We start from the raw sequence: 14,849 nt of genomic DNA on the forward strand, positions 1-14,849 counted from the left end.
TTTTTTTTTTGTCTTTTTGAGACAGGGTCTCCCTGTTGCCCCAGCTGTCCTGGAACTCGCTATTGTAAACCAGGCTGGCCTGGAACTCACAAAGATCTGCCTGCCTCTGCCTCCCAAGTGCTGGGATTAAAGGCGTGTACCACCACGCCTGGCTCACTGAATTCTTTTATCATGTTTGTAATTGTTCTTTTGAGTTCCATGTCCTGAATTATCTCTAAGGGGTTCTCATTGTACTCCTCTAGAGGACAATTAGAATTTGATGGGAATATGTTATTTTGGTTTTTCATGTTATTATTTTTTCTTTGATGGTGAATTTCTTTTGTAGTTTCTGAATCTTGTGTGAGACTCAAGCCTTCAAGTTTAGGTCTGCTTCTTTTTGTGAATTTTATGTGTCTTTGTGGTTTACTTTTTCCCGGCATGAAAAGCTGGTTCCTCTAAGCTTCCGGTTCTCTCTTGATTTTATATTGTAGTGGCCAGGCTCCTTTGATCTTCAGGAGTTCCCACAGAGGCCCAAGTCAGATGAGGATCAGATGCCCTCAGGCTTTCTCCTAAGTCTGGATCCTTCCAGGAAAGATTTTGGCCTCAGGCATTTGGGGGTTGGACTGCCCTGGGAGCCAGGCCCAGGAAACATACTGGTCTAGGACAGCTGGTGGCTGTGCCACCCAGAGATGTAAAGGAAGATGGGGGCGGGAATCTGCCCCAAGGGCTCCTGGGGACTGCACTGAAGAGCTGGGTTGGTCTGGATACAAAGGATCAGGGAGAGGAAAGGTCAGCCCCAGAGTCCAGGAAAGACGCTGCAGCTCATGCAGGCCCAGGGAAGCAGACGGAGGTGAGGGCAAGGCCAGGCCCAGATGCAGTGCTCCTGGGGACACGAGAAGGAACTGAGTTGTTCTGGATGCAAAGGATCAGGAAGCAGTGGTGGTTCCCCAGGTGTCTGGGGCACCAAGACAAGGAATGGGACAGGACCAAGGCTAGGAAGAGAGACTGGTGGGGAGAGATGGGAGGGTGAATGACGCTAGGGGAGTCAAGGTGTGGCTGGCGCAATTGATTTACCCTGGAGAGAGAGGCCTGCGTTTGGTATAGTACTTAAGATGCAAACTCACTGCATTTGGTCACACTTGCACTCTCTCTTTGATGCTTGACTGCTATGAGGTAAGCAGTTGTTTTTAACCACACACTTCCACCATGGTGAACTACCTCATTATAGGCTCAAAAGCTACTGGGCCAAGCTATGATGAACATGAGATCTTTGAAACTGTGAGCTAAAATAAATCTTTCCTTCTTTAAAGTTGATTTATCTCAGGTATTTCATTAGAGACCAGAAGCTGAGTAATTCAGTCTCTTTCCATTTTGAACTATTTTTGTCTTTTAGTTCTTTTAATGCAATCATCAGTACAAAATTCTTGATGACTTTGTTTATTTCCTTTAGATTATAAGGGGTTCACTGTTTACCTCAACCACGTATCCATAATTCATTTTAAAAGTCTTTGTGTATATGTATGTGTGATGTGTGTGTATGTGTGTGTCCATGTAAGTGCAAATGCAAGCAAGCCATGGAGGGCATATAGAGATGAAAGAGTTTTGGATACCAGTCCTTGCTGTCTATCTTGTTTGAGGCAAGGTCTCCTTTATTGTTCACTGCTGTGTATACCAGGCTATCTTGCCTGGGATCTTCCAGGGATGCACCTATCTCTGCTACCCATCTTACTATAGGAACACTGCAATTATAGACATAAGCTACCATGCCTGATTTTACCTGAGTTCTGGGATTCAAACTTAAGTCCTTATGGTTGCATAGCAAACACTTTACTCACTGTGCCACCTCCGCAGGCCCTATAATTCATTTTTTCCTATAATTTGGGTATGAGAGGGACAATGCCTTAAAAGTATTAGAAGAATGTCTTTTAGCTGAGAAGGCAACTGACCTTTTATACTACATAAGTATTTTTAAGGTCTTAGACACGAGCACTTTTGACTCCATCTTTATTGAGACTTTTTACTTTGCAAATCTTTTGGCAGCTGGAAAGACTGAAAATAAGAAACAGTCATCTTTCCAAGCTCAATAGGTTCTGGGCTTTATACGAATTTCCTTTAAACTCTGCTTGGAATCAGAACATCTTCATTTGTATTTTGTTTTGTTTTGTTTTTAAGGAAGCATCTCACATAGCCAGGCTAGCTGGCTTGTATCTGAAGATGACCTTGAACTTCTGATTCTCCTTCCTCTATACTTGATTAGAGGCATGTGATACCATGCCCAGTTTATATAGTACTGGGGATCAAACCCAGGGTCTCATACATGCTAAGCAAGCACTCCACCAACTGATCTACATTACTAACCCCTTGTCTATCTTTTATAATTATTTTATAATTATTTAGCATAAACAACTAGAAGCACTTAAAAGATACTTCAATATTTTGTTTTGATTCTTAGCTGGATTCATGACTTCATGAATTACATTATGTTTCAAGTTACTTCAGATAATACTTTTTGCCATTTATCCCACCATTACAGAACACAGTTTTCTTTTTTCCAGATTCTAACAATTACCTACTTTTCCAGCCTCCACTAACAGTTTATTCACCATTCCTACAACCTTCTCTAATATCCTTCTCATCCATCATGTTTTATCTATGAGCTAGTTCTAACAGCAACATCACATTTTTTATTATAGCAGAATCATATCTTTCACCATCAGTTTCTCTGTCAGTTATGCACTGACAGTAGTTGACAATAGTTTCCCTTTTTTGTTTGTTTGTTTTTCAGTATTGAGGATTGAATCTAGGGCCTAGAGTATGCTAGGCAAATTTCCTACCACTGAGCTACAGCTATAGCCCTTCAGTTATACACTGAAACCTAACAACCACCCCCCACCCCCGCCAAAAAAACAAACAAACTGGTGACGTGTGTCAACAACTGTTTTACTTGCTCTGATTCTGTGGGTCAGCACTGTGAGCTAGGCTCTGCTGTGATCTTGTCACTCATGCAGCTACAGTCATCTGGCAGCTCAAGTAGGGTTGGATAGTCTAACACAGTCTCACTTTCATGTTCAAATATGGTCCTCAGTCAGTTAGTAGGACTCAGAGGCCTCAGCTGGAAGGGCTCCTCTCTGCTTCATAGGGACTCTCTCCAGTATTCTAAAACTGGTTCTTCACGTAGTAGTTTGAGGGCTCCTTCCAAGAGGACAAGGTAGAAAATATAAAACTACTTGAAGTTTAAGCTTCAGAATTTGTATACCATTTCTGTTAACACTCTATAGATCAAATAAGTCAAAAGGCCAGCTGAAATTCAAAGGGCAGAAAAGAGGATTCTTCTTGTGGATGGCAAGAGAAGCAATCTTACACTGCATAGTGAGAAGTATAAAGAGACAGGCATGTTCATGGTCCATCTTTGCAAATAATGTAGTGCCCTTTTCTATATTTTCTTGTTTTGTTTTGTTTTGTTTTGTTTTTTGTCTCTCTTCATGCTTGAGTCTGAATTTTCTTTTGTTTTCCAATGAATAATTCCTAAATTTTATCTAATATGCTATTAAGTTCAGTCCTATAATGATCTCTTAATTTTAGCTATTTCATTTTTAGTCTTAGATGGTTTCGTTTTTATGCCTTCCAATTCTTTGCCAAAATTTTCAGTTGTGCCATTGATTTCATTAAATGTATTAAGCAGTTTCTCTGAAGCCCTTGTTTGACAATTCTATTATCTAAATTATCTGTGGGTCTGTTTCTATTGCCTTTTGTTTTTGATTTTTAAATCATGCAGTTTATATCTGCTAACTTTTAACTAGGTGTTTAATACGCCACATGAAAAAGTCTGAAGCTCTAGATGTGATCTTACTCTGGAAAGGATGGCTATTTGGGCCATTTGCTTCACTCATGCAGATGATTAGGGGCATTAGCACTCAAATGTAATAACTGAATCAAGCTGAGAACTTTAAATCTGAGATTTGGTTTCTGTGAGGGCTGGTCTATTTCTAGTTCATTCTTTCTCCAGTGATAGGGCCCTTTAGGATCCCAATCTAAAATGTAAGTTTCCCCAGGATTCCCATAGCATCCCTGCTCACTGCTCAACAAGCCCTAAAGTCTAAATTTTGTCATCTTCTTAGTCTTATAAAACTGATGAAAACAGTTTTCGGTTTTAGTTTTTAGTTTTTTCTTCTTCCTGTTTTTTTTAGGTAAGGTCTTCCTATGTAGTCCACACTGCTCTTGGACTTCAGATCTTCCTGCTTCAGCCTCCTGAGTGCCGCTATCAGATGTGTGAGCTATGATGCCCAGCCAGTTACTTTTTCTTGAATTAGAAGGCATCTCAATAAAAAACAGGGCTTCAAGTCCTAGGATCATGTCTGTGTTTCTCTTCTAATTCTTTACTGTTTTGAAAGGTTTCCAATCTTTTTAAAAAGGCTTTTAAAAATAATCTGACCCAACCTTTCTTCTTCCCTTCTCCTCAATATGTAGTTAAGTCAAGGATAACTTTAACTTTTGATCCCCCTGGTGTCTATGGCCATACCACCCTGAATATGGCCTATTTTTGTCTGATCCTCCTGCCTATACCTCATGAGTGTTGGAATTATAGGCATGCACCACCATGCATGGTTTATACAGTGCTTAGAATCAAATCCAGGGTGTCCTGCATGCTATGCAAGCATTTTATCAACCGAGCCTCATCCCTATGCCCCTGACCCAGCATTTTTAGTTTTTTTCCAATGGGAAGATTGTTTTGAGTTACTCAGTTAATCATTATAAGAAATTAAGGACCTCCATATAAAAACAAATTCTTCCCTCTTCCCAAGGTTCAGGGACCACCATGGAAGAGGGGATTGAAAGATTCAGGACTAATCAGGACTAGTCAGGACTAGAACCAAAGGCTGAGGAAGAATGGAGCAAAGAATATCGCCTGAATATGACAGGACTGCTGTACTCTTGAACAGCTGAGGTTGCCTATACAAGACCTGCACAACAGCAAGCCAATCAACATTCTAGCATGAAGTGGGAAGGGGTTCATAGGCCCACACCTCTATCTGAAGAGCTATGGACAGTTTATGGCTTCTGGCAGAATGAAATTTAGTTTTTTTTAAGGATGCAGCTCCTAGTAAATTAACTATGATCCAGTGGATGGCCTCATACCCACTAGTATATTAATGGCACAACCTGGAATTGGTGGGTTATTATATTTAAAAAAAAAAAGAGAGGACATGAAGCTGGGAGAGTGTAGAGAGTAGGGGTAGATCTGAGTAGTTTTAAGTGTAGGAGCTGGGGATGAATATGATCAAAATACATTGTATGAAATTCTCAAAGAATAAAAAATACTTTTTCAAAAACTGGGGTGGTAGCACAGTGACAAGGTAAAACCTGTGTCCTACTTTTCTTCCTAATTTTATTTTTTTCTGACCTATCACTTCCTGAGTATTGGTAGAAGAAAAAAAGAAATGAATCAAGCATCTGAAAATAACACTTTGGACAGAGAAAAATTAATTATAAAAACTTGTCTTCCTTTTACAACTAACCTATGTTATAGCCACATCAAGCAAAGAGTAAGGCACAGAAAGACAATAGGATAAGCTCTCTGAACTACTCAGTCTGCCCATACTGAGGGCCTGCCATGAAGTTTCTGTGCCAGGGTGTGATGGCTATATGGCAAAGGCAAAAGGGTAAAGAGTAATGGGCCAACAGAGCAGAGTGGACATGGTGGAAACCAAAGGGACTGCAGTCAACTTCAAATCAAGTGAGGAAGGTCTATCAGAGAGCTTAGGATCTGGTTAACCTAAGAGCAACCAGATTAGTATCAACCCATCATATCACATCCTTATCTATCTACAATGTCAGCAGAACAGCAGCAACACAAAGATTAAAAAAAGAAAAATAATTGCCTGTTTTCGCCATCAAGAGATACTATAAGTCATGTGTACCATGTAAGAAAAACTCTAGTGCTTGAATTATATAATTGAATAAAACTTACATTGAATTATATTTCATTAACTCCTTTCCACCCCCATTAAGAAGCCTTGCGGCTAGAGACAAAGCTTAGATACACATAAAATTAAAACTGAACATTTTCTGGATGTGTACATTACAGTGTAAATTTAATCACTTATCTCTGATATACACGTTAGTTCAAAAAAGCAAAACCAACTTGTACTCTACCTGTCTAAAGAGGTTAGGGAAGTCATCTGCATTGTTAACTTTTCTGATTCCCTTCCCTCCTCCTCCTTCTGAGGCCTTGATCATTACTGGATATCCAACTTCCTCTGCTGCCTTCAAGAAGAAATAGAAAAATGGAGAAGAGTGGTATTAATAGAGAAAGAGAAAACAGGATTTTTTCCATTTATGAATACAGTCATGGGGCTGGAGAGATGGCTCAGTGGTTAAGAACACTTGCCACTATTGTAGAGGACCCAGATTCAGTTTCCACATGGTGTCTCACAACCCTGAAGTCCTCTTCTGGCCTCCTTGGGCAATGCATGTAGATGCTGTACACATGCACATGCAGGCAAAACACTCATAACACAAAAAAATAAAATAAAATCTTAAGAAAGGAAAATATAGTCATTAGAGGCTGGTGCAATAGCTCAGCAGTTAAGAGCACTTGCTGCTCTTACATAGGTCCCAAGTACAACTCCCAACACCCACACTGGGCAGCTCACAATCACCTGTAATTCTAGCTCCAGGGGATCCAATACTTTCTTCTGGCCTTTAAGGGTTTTTAAACATACATGGCACACACACACACACACACACACACACACACACACACACACTAAAAAAAAAAAAAAAAAATTTTTTTAACTGTAGCAATTTTTTTTCTTGTCTTTTTGAAACAGGGTCTCCCTATACCCCAGTTGGCCTGGAACTCACTATGTAGACTAGGCTTGCCTTGAATTCACAGAGATCCACCTGCCTCTGCCTCCCAAGTGCTGGGACTACAGGCATGCACCACCATGCCTGGCAAAATGTAGTAATTTTTTAAAAATAAAAAATATATGAGTTGGGACATGCCTGTAATCCCAGAACTGGGAAGGCTGAGGCAGAAGGAATATTGTAAGTTTGAGGCCAACTTAAGTCTCTAGAATGAGTTTAAGAACAGCCTCAGCTACAGAGGGAGACCCTGTCTCAACAAAACAAAATGAGGCTGGGAAGAAAAATAAATGACTATATTAACAGAGACTACTTCTGTTTTTAAAAAATTTATTTATTATTTTTATTTTATGTGTATGCATGTATTGCCTGCATCTAAGTAAATGCACCTGTGTTGTGCAATGCCTGCGGAGGTCAGAAGAGGCTGTCGGATCCCTTGGGACTGGAGCTACGGACAGTTGTTAGCTGCCATGTGGGTGCTGGGATTGGAACCCAGGTCTTCTGCAAGAATAACCAGTGTTCTTACCCACTGAGCCATCTCTCCAGCCCTGAGACTACTTCTTGATAGTGGTTTTATAGGTAGTTTTATAACCGCCTCTAGATTTCTAAATTTACCAGAAAATTCTGTTTGCAATTATAAACAGAAAAAAACATGATTTTTATTGGTAAGTGAAATAGCTAGTCCTTTACAAAGCCCTTTGTAAAGGGCTTCCACTATTCTACAAATTACAGCAAATAGAATAAAACATTTGTAATTGTACTAGGAATATCAATTTTCTTAAAATTATACAACAGTTAACTTGAACTATAAACAACAGAGCAGGGCTAGAGAGATGGTTCAGCAGTTAGGAGCACTAGCTGCTCTTCTAAAGAACCTGAGTTCAGGTCCCATGACAGATGGCTCACAACCACCTGTAATTTCAGCTCCAGGGGAATCCAACACCCTCTTCTGGCATCTGCAGGTACCTACATGCAGGTACCCACACACAGACATGCACAGTTACACATAAATAAAAAAATAGAAATAAATCTTAGAAAAAACAATAGAGCAAAATTAAGTGTTCAGCATTCCTCATGAATTTGCAGCATACAAGTCAAACTGAAAGTATTTTTCTATCAATACCTCTTCTATCCTCCACTTAGAGGCATAACTGACACTTCCAATTAGTTAACAAATGAAAGAGGAACAAACTGGAAGAAACTATAAGGAAAGAAAGGGTGATGATGGGAAAAGCCTTTTCTCTAGACTCACATTTCTACAGAGATGGATAATAATTATAGTAAATGCCATCAACCACTCTTGGCTCACTCCCTCAAAGGGAAAAGCATAAATTATTTGACTGACCAATTTGGAAAGAAAACTGGCCATGTACTGTTCAACCTCTTCCTCTTTGAGACCAGCCCACAACACAGAATATATGCTCTCTGCTATCTTTGAATGATAAAAGCTGTCTCTATGGAGGGAAGACTGGTTATTTAACACGGCCAGTAACCAGAGTGAGGGAGTGAGCCTAGTTAATTCTCTATTTATCTTGTGAATGTCATCGCTGCTATACACAAAGTCATAAATTAAATAAATAAATAAATAAATAAATAAATAAATAAATAAATAAATGTAAGTAAGTAAGTAAGTAAGTCTTTTTGAGACAGGGTCTCCCTGTAGTCCCAGCTGGCCTAGAACTCATTATGTAGACCAGGCTGGCCTGGAACTGAACAGAGATCAGCCTGCCTCTGCTTCCTGAGTGCCACCAGGATTAAAGACATGTGCCACCATGCCTGGCTTTACAAACATCTCTATAATAATAATGCTGACATTCTGACACCTATCTGCCTAGCTTCTTGGTTCTGAATTCACAGGGAAGGTATGGAGCCTGTTGGCCCTCTCTCACACACTAATAGGTGGTAGAGAGGGGAAGAATCAGTATCTTCTTAAAACCCAGATTTAATCACCTAAGAAATGTTCTATCCAGGTGACCAGTGTGCTTCAAAACTAAATTGTTTTAAGTTTACAGTCACTTTCTCACGCTATAAATATTTGTCCTGGTCTTACAACTCTTATGCTAGTGCAGGTATGTCATAAATCAGGCCTCAAATCCCCATATGTAAACTAGAATTGGACAGCTGAAAGGCATCATTCCTGGAGTTAGAAGCCTACCTTCAGTCCATCATCCACATCCTTCACATAACCTTTCTCATATAGTTCCTGTGGAACATTTAAGATACGTTTCGAAAAATCATTTTCTTGCCAATCCACACGAAGACCTGCAATAAACAATAGTGACTTGAAGATCAACTATGAAAGTCCATTCCAATTTTCTGCATGGTCTCAAAAAGAATATGTAGTCCTCTCTAGACTCATACTCCATATGCAGCAGAGACGTGGTCTTGAACTTGCAATCTTCCTGCCTGTTTCTTGAGTCCTGGAATTACAGGCATGTCTTACCACTCCTGGCTTTATGACACCTTCTTTAAAAGGCTATGATATTTATCAAATATTGACAAAAGATGGGAAGAAAAGAAGGCTAGCATAAAACCTTAATCAGTCCTTGGAGATAATAGAATTTAGCTAAAGCATAGCCTAGCATTTTGGGTTCTTATGCTAGAAAAAGTTAGGAGAGTGAGCAGAGACCTAGTTACAAAAATGCAAGGACAGAAGACATATAAGGAGGAAGGGAAGGAAGGAAAAGGGGGAGGGGAAAGGGAAGGAGGGAGGGAGGGAAGAGAGAAAGAAGCATGGCATATTTCTCAAAGCAACACAGCAAGCAAAATACCTTCAATTTGTGTTTTGGGGCCTGCTCTGGGGCCAGAAGTCTGAGAAATAATTCAGTCTTTATGAGCCTTTGGAAATGGCAATGGCAGCTTTATTGGCCTCAGTGGAGTCATGATTCCATGCTCCCTGAATGTCCCTGTACTCAGCCCCAAGGGGACACTATAGTCTCTCCATTTAAACAAGAACAAATTCAACCTTTTAAACTATTTGACCTAGCAGGTCTGGAGAGGATATGGCACTCCCCCTGGAGAGCCAGAGTAACAAGGGTTCAAATCTGTTCAGCTTCAAGAAAATAACCATTCCCATTTTTAAAGGTTTTAGTGTGTCTGCTCCCAGTGTGTTAAGCATGTAAAGTATTAAACGGAAAGCTCATTTTATTATTAGCTATAATAATTCACATGATATTTTTTAAGGGATTTGTCAAGAATAAATTATTTCCCAAATTTTGTAGCCCTCTACATGCCTGGGACAAAGGGTGACTATTAATCTCATTTTCTATATTCATAGATTGCGGGCTGACATCAAAAAAACACTGTCAGGCTAACATTTGAGGAATTGGGCTGAGGTTCTTCCTAGTGATCCAGGCTACTTCCCAGGCACTCCAGAAGTTTCATTCACCTAGCAAGCCTGCCTGAGGATGATTCCAGTCTACCCTGAGAAGATCTGATCTCCTTCAAATATATTTTCCCAGGGTTTCTCCAAATCAAGTCCCTATGTCATTCCAGATCACAGTTTAGTTATTATTAGCACCTAGTACTAAACTTTCATTCCTATGATTTAAAAGAAAAAAAAAAAATCACAAATATATTAAGTCAAGAGTTATCAGTTTTTGTACCAAATATCTGAATACAGTTTAAATGAACTTAAGCCCATGCCATAGTCTCAAATACCTCAAATACGTCTTCACTTATCCACTTTATGATACAAACAAGAGTTGGGGATGGGGGATGATGCATGCCTTTAATCTCAGCACTTCGGAGGCAGAAGGAGGTGGATCTCTGTGAGATTGAGGTCAGACTGGTCTATATACAGAGTTCCAAGCTAGCTGGGGTTACAGGGAGACCCTGTCTCAAAAAGACTTTCCCTCCCCCAAAGGATACAAACAAGAGGTGGGGAGATGGCTCAGTGAAAAAGAGTGCCACGAAAGTGTGAGGTCCAGAGCTTAGATCTCTAGAGCCCATGCACATGCCGGATAGGGGCTGCTACCTGCAATGCCAGCAATCAGAGGGCAGAGGCAAAAGAGAAAATGAGGCAGGCTAGCAGACTAGACTAGCCAAATCGACAAGCTCCAGGTTCAGTTACAGACCCTGCCTCAACAGAGCAATCAATGAAGACACCTAATGTCAACTTTGGGCCTCCACATGGACCTTCACACATGTGCATGTGTACCCAGACTTTGACATATGCCCCCACATATGAACATGCATATACACACGCATACCAAATGAACATACAAAAAAAATACCAACAAGAAATAATTTCTTACCACTGCCACTCCAGGGAAGAGTTGGGATACCTGCAGTTTGAGCCACTATAGAAGATGCAATCTTATCCCCTAAAGCCCACATAGCCTGGCTTGGAGGGCCTGAAAACAAAACAAAGCAAGGAAAGAACTTTAACAGTAACATTTTTGCCTCATTTCTGGTATATATATCTGGCCTTATAATTTTTTAATTTTAAAAACTAACTTTTTATTTTATATATATATGAGTGTTTTGCTTGCATGTGAGAGCACTATGTGTATGCCCTGTCCGCGGAAGTCAGAAGAGGGCAGCTGTCAGGTCCCTGGAACTGGAGTTAAGGATGATTGTTAGCCGCCATGTGGCTGCTGGGAACCAAACTCAGGTCCTCTGGAAGAGCAGCCAGTGCGCTTAACCCCTGAGTCATCTCTCCACCCCCTGGTCTTACAATTATTTTTGTATTTGTCTTGTCTCATTCATGACATATCATGGAGATAATAAACTTGACCATGGTGGCTACTGTGTTATGATTCATCTGTGTATCTTTATAGAATCCAACGTAGTAAGTTTTTTACACACAGGGAAAACTCAATATATAGAAATACTATTGTTAAATTCCTGAAAAATCTAATTTTATGACTCATGGTCCACCTTTACCAACTAATGAAGTAATTTCTGTAAGTTGATATCCTAAAATAATTACATTAAAAATTTGAGGTTTACAATCTTAAAAGATTATACCCTACTTGATCTTAGGGGAACCTAAAGGAGAGATTTTTGTTTTTTCCCTTAATAACGTTCATAAAGCAAAATCAGTATTGTGGAAGTTCTGTGACACACAGAAACAACTGGCGCCATACAACCTCCATTTTTCTTTCTGCCACAATGAAAGCAGGAATGTCAGAAGAAATAGCTCTCACCTACAGAATATAAATGATACATTTAAATGCAAAGGTGCTGATTCATATTTAAGGGCACATTCCAGGGTACCCTAAGTATTCAGTTACCTTTACTATCTAATAACAGGTCCTTCCTCTACACATTTTCTTAAAGTTAATGTTAAAAGTCAGTGTTTCAAGGATCAGTCTTTTTCAAAGCTCAGGTAAAAGGACCCAGGGATAGAAAACACACTCAAGAGGAAGTGAAATAGCACAGACTAAGAAATAACAGGGGTTTAAAGAAACGAAGAGGGCTACGGTAAGAGCTGTTTACTGATTTAAAAACAAAAGAAGTAAAACTATAGAGTAGAATATGGAAAAAATTGACAAAAGAAATACTGAATAGTGCATGATCCAAAAGGCTTACCCATGAAGGCGATGCCATTTTTTAAGAGTAGCTCTGGAAGCTTGGGGTTTTCAGAAGCATGACCCCAACCAGCCCATACTGCCTACAACAGAAGACAATGATTCATTCTTAAAATTCATATCAAGGACACCACAAACTGCCTTATTCTACCCAGGCTGGCTCTACTACAAGCAGTCAAACAGTTCTACAGCAGCCCAATGGTTAATTCAACTTCTGTGCTTAATTGCTGGCAAACTTTCCACAGAGCAACACTGAGCAGTCCATTGTGGCAAAATTCTCAAGAGGGTAAAACTGAGCTGAAATGGGTAAGATTCAGCTAGCCTTGTTACTTTTTAGGAAACTCAATTTACAATCTTTCAGCTAGGTTCTCTTGAGATTTTTACAGAAATTCTGACCCTCTTTCACATAATTATTTTGGTCACCCTACTTGCCTTCGTACCTAGTGGTAATACTGTCACATGAGTCTAGAGTTGTTTTGTTGCTGTTTTTTGTTCCCTTCATTGGGCTTTAAGATTTTATTGTTAACTTCCTAAGACAATGTGAAAAGAAGAAACAATCTAATTCTAAAACACTATCACATTCTACATTAAGATATTCCACAGGAAACAGCTTTTACCTACTTGGGCTAGCTCACAGGTGAGGTGCACAGAGTAGAAAAATAATCTCTGAAAGACCTTTCTAAACCTTTTGTATGTATTATGTTTACTTTTAACTGTTACTTTCCACTTTTCCTTTCCTTGTCTGTTTTTATTTCATATAAAGGCATTTAAGAATTTTCAAAAAAGAAACTTTACATGAAAGTTCTTTGGATATTTACCCTTGCAACTAACTGTAAAATGGCTGACTTTGCTCTTAAAGGACTCTTACTTGTACAGGGATCCTTTTAGCAATATCAAGAATTAATTCCACATTTGCATAATTGTTGTTGTTTGGTCCTCCAGGCACTGGAACATAGTGATCTGCCATCTTAATGTATTCTGAAAACACAAGTAAATTAATACATATATAATTTATCTTCTGAAATATGATACAGTAAAACTATGCTAAGGACAGGGACTATCATAAGCAACCACAGCACAAACGGCATTAGTGGGATAATTTCCAGATCATTTAATTGGAGACTGTGAATTTAAATAACATATTTAGGAATCTCCTAAACCAGCTCTTCTCAAACATTGCACTTTAAAGAGTCATCATGACATTGCATAGGTTGATCAATCTATCATTTATTGGCTATGAACAACTACTGTATTTGAGAAAAAGTTACATGCATGGTGCCACAAGAAAGTTCTTTTCCAGGTGTAGGGCTGGGACAGGATGGGAAAAGATTATAGCCTAAGGGATTTGCAGATTGACTCAGCAAAAATGGTTAATTACAGGAATCTGATTAGCACGTGAAAAAAAGTTTATCTGGAATACTGGGAGTAAATGATAGTTCAGAAAATTTTTAGAAAGATAATCACTTTCCCCCTTTACATTCTTTTTGTTCACTATTCCTCTTGTGGATTTGTTCCCATATGTTTCCCTTTTCCTCTTCTCCAACAAAAAACTGCAAAAAACTGAAGCAATCATGTGCAGGGACTATACTAAGCAACACACACACACACACACACACACATACACGCACACACAAATCATCTCATTTAATGCCCTCAGCAATCCTATATGTGATTATAATTAGCATCTCAGTTTATAAGAAATTGGGGCTTAGAGTCATTAGGCCAGTTCATCTTTACCATATTTATTAACATTTCTTACATCTTGTAAATTAAGACTTTAATTCCTTTTTTAAAATTCCACTAAAAACAATATTACACTAAAAGATACAGAACCCATCAAATAGTTCAAAATTATGTTGTTTTTTTTTTTGTTTTCTGTAGGAGAAAAATCATGATAATTAAAAAAAAAACAGTTAATACAACAGGATATAATAATACTTTTAAGAATACCAATTCAGGGGGCTGGAGAGATGGCTCAGCAGTTAAGAGCACTGACTGCTCTTGCAGAGGATCCAGGTTCGATTCCCAGCACCCACATGGCAGCTATGAACTGTTCTTAACTCCAGTTCCAGGGGAATCCGAAGCCCTCTTCTGACTTCCACGGCATTGCACAACATGGGTGCACTTACATACATGTAGGCAATATACTCATACACATAAAATAATAAATAAATATTAAACAATGAGTCTTTCTGAAAGAAACAGTGTATTTTTAAATGAAATGGAGGTCCTTTATAAAGGTTAGAAACTCATTCAATTTTATGCCTTACAGGGTTTATACTGAGTTCAACATTGTATAACCATATTAATTCAACAGTGAACCTAAAAATTTTATAGCCACTTTTAAAAGAGATGTATCTTTGCTCTGGAAATTGTTATTGAGTATGTTAAAGCTGTAATGAATGCTTCTTCTAAAAAATTAAAAAAATAACATTTGGATTGAAAATGAGTGCTTTTGTGTATATGTGTATG

The 14,849-nt window shown here is 38.9% G+C and overlaps 1 protein-coding gene across 5 annotated transcripts in view; it reads right to left on the reverse strand.

Annotated features, from left to right (window-relative positions):
- Positions 1-14,849, reverse strand: part of Acaca (acetyl-CoA carboxylase alpha) — a 284,858-nt gene that overhangs the window by 204,537 nt on the left and 65,472 nt on the right. For all 5 annotated transcript variants that reach the window (XM_029562520.1, XM_008831314.2, XM_017797626.2 and 2 more), the window contains 5 exons: positions 13,246-13,355; positions 12,379-12,460; positions 11,100-11,198; positions 8,999-9,105; positions 6,133-6,243 (listed from right to left, as the gene is read on the reverse strand). In XM_029562520.1, coding sequence (XP_029418380.1) covers positions 6,133-6,243; positions 8,999-9,105; positions 11,100-11,198; positions 12,379-12,460; positions 13,246-13,355 — 509 coding nt within the window. The remainder of the gene's footprint in view (positions 1-6,132; positions 6,244-8,998; positions 9,106-11,099; positions 11,199-12,378; positions 12,461-13,245; positions 13,356-14,849) is intronic.

This window comes from Nannospalax galili, unplaced genomic scaffold, assembly GCF_000622305.1.
Source record: "Nannospalax galili isolate Female #2095 unplaced genomic scaffold, S.galili_v1.0 scaffold1430, whole genome shotgun sequence".
NCBI classification, from domain to species: Eukaryota; Metazoa; Chordata; class Mammalia; order Rodentia; family Spalacidae; genus Nannospalax; species Nannospalax galili.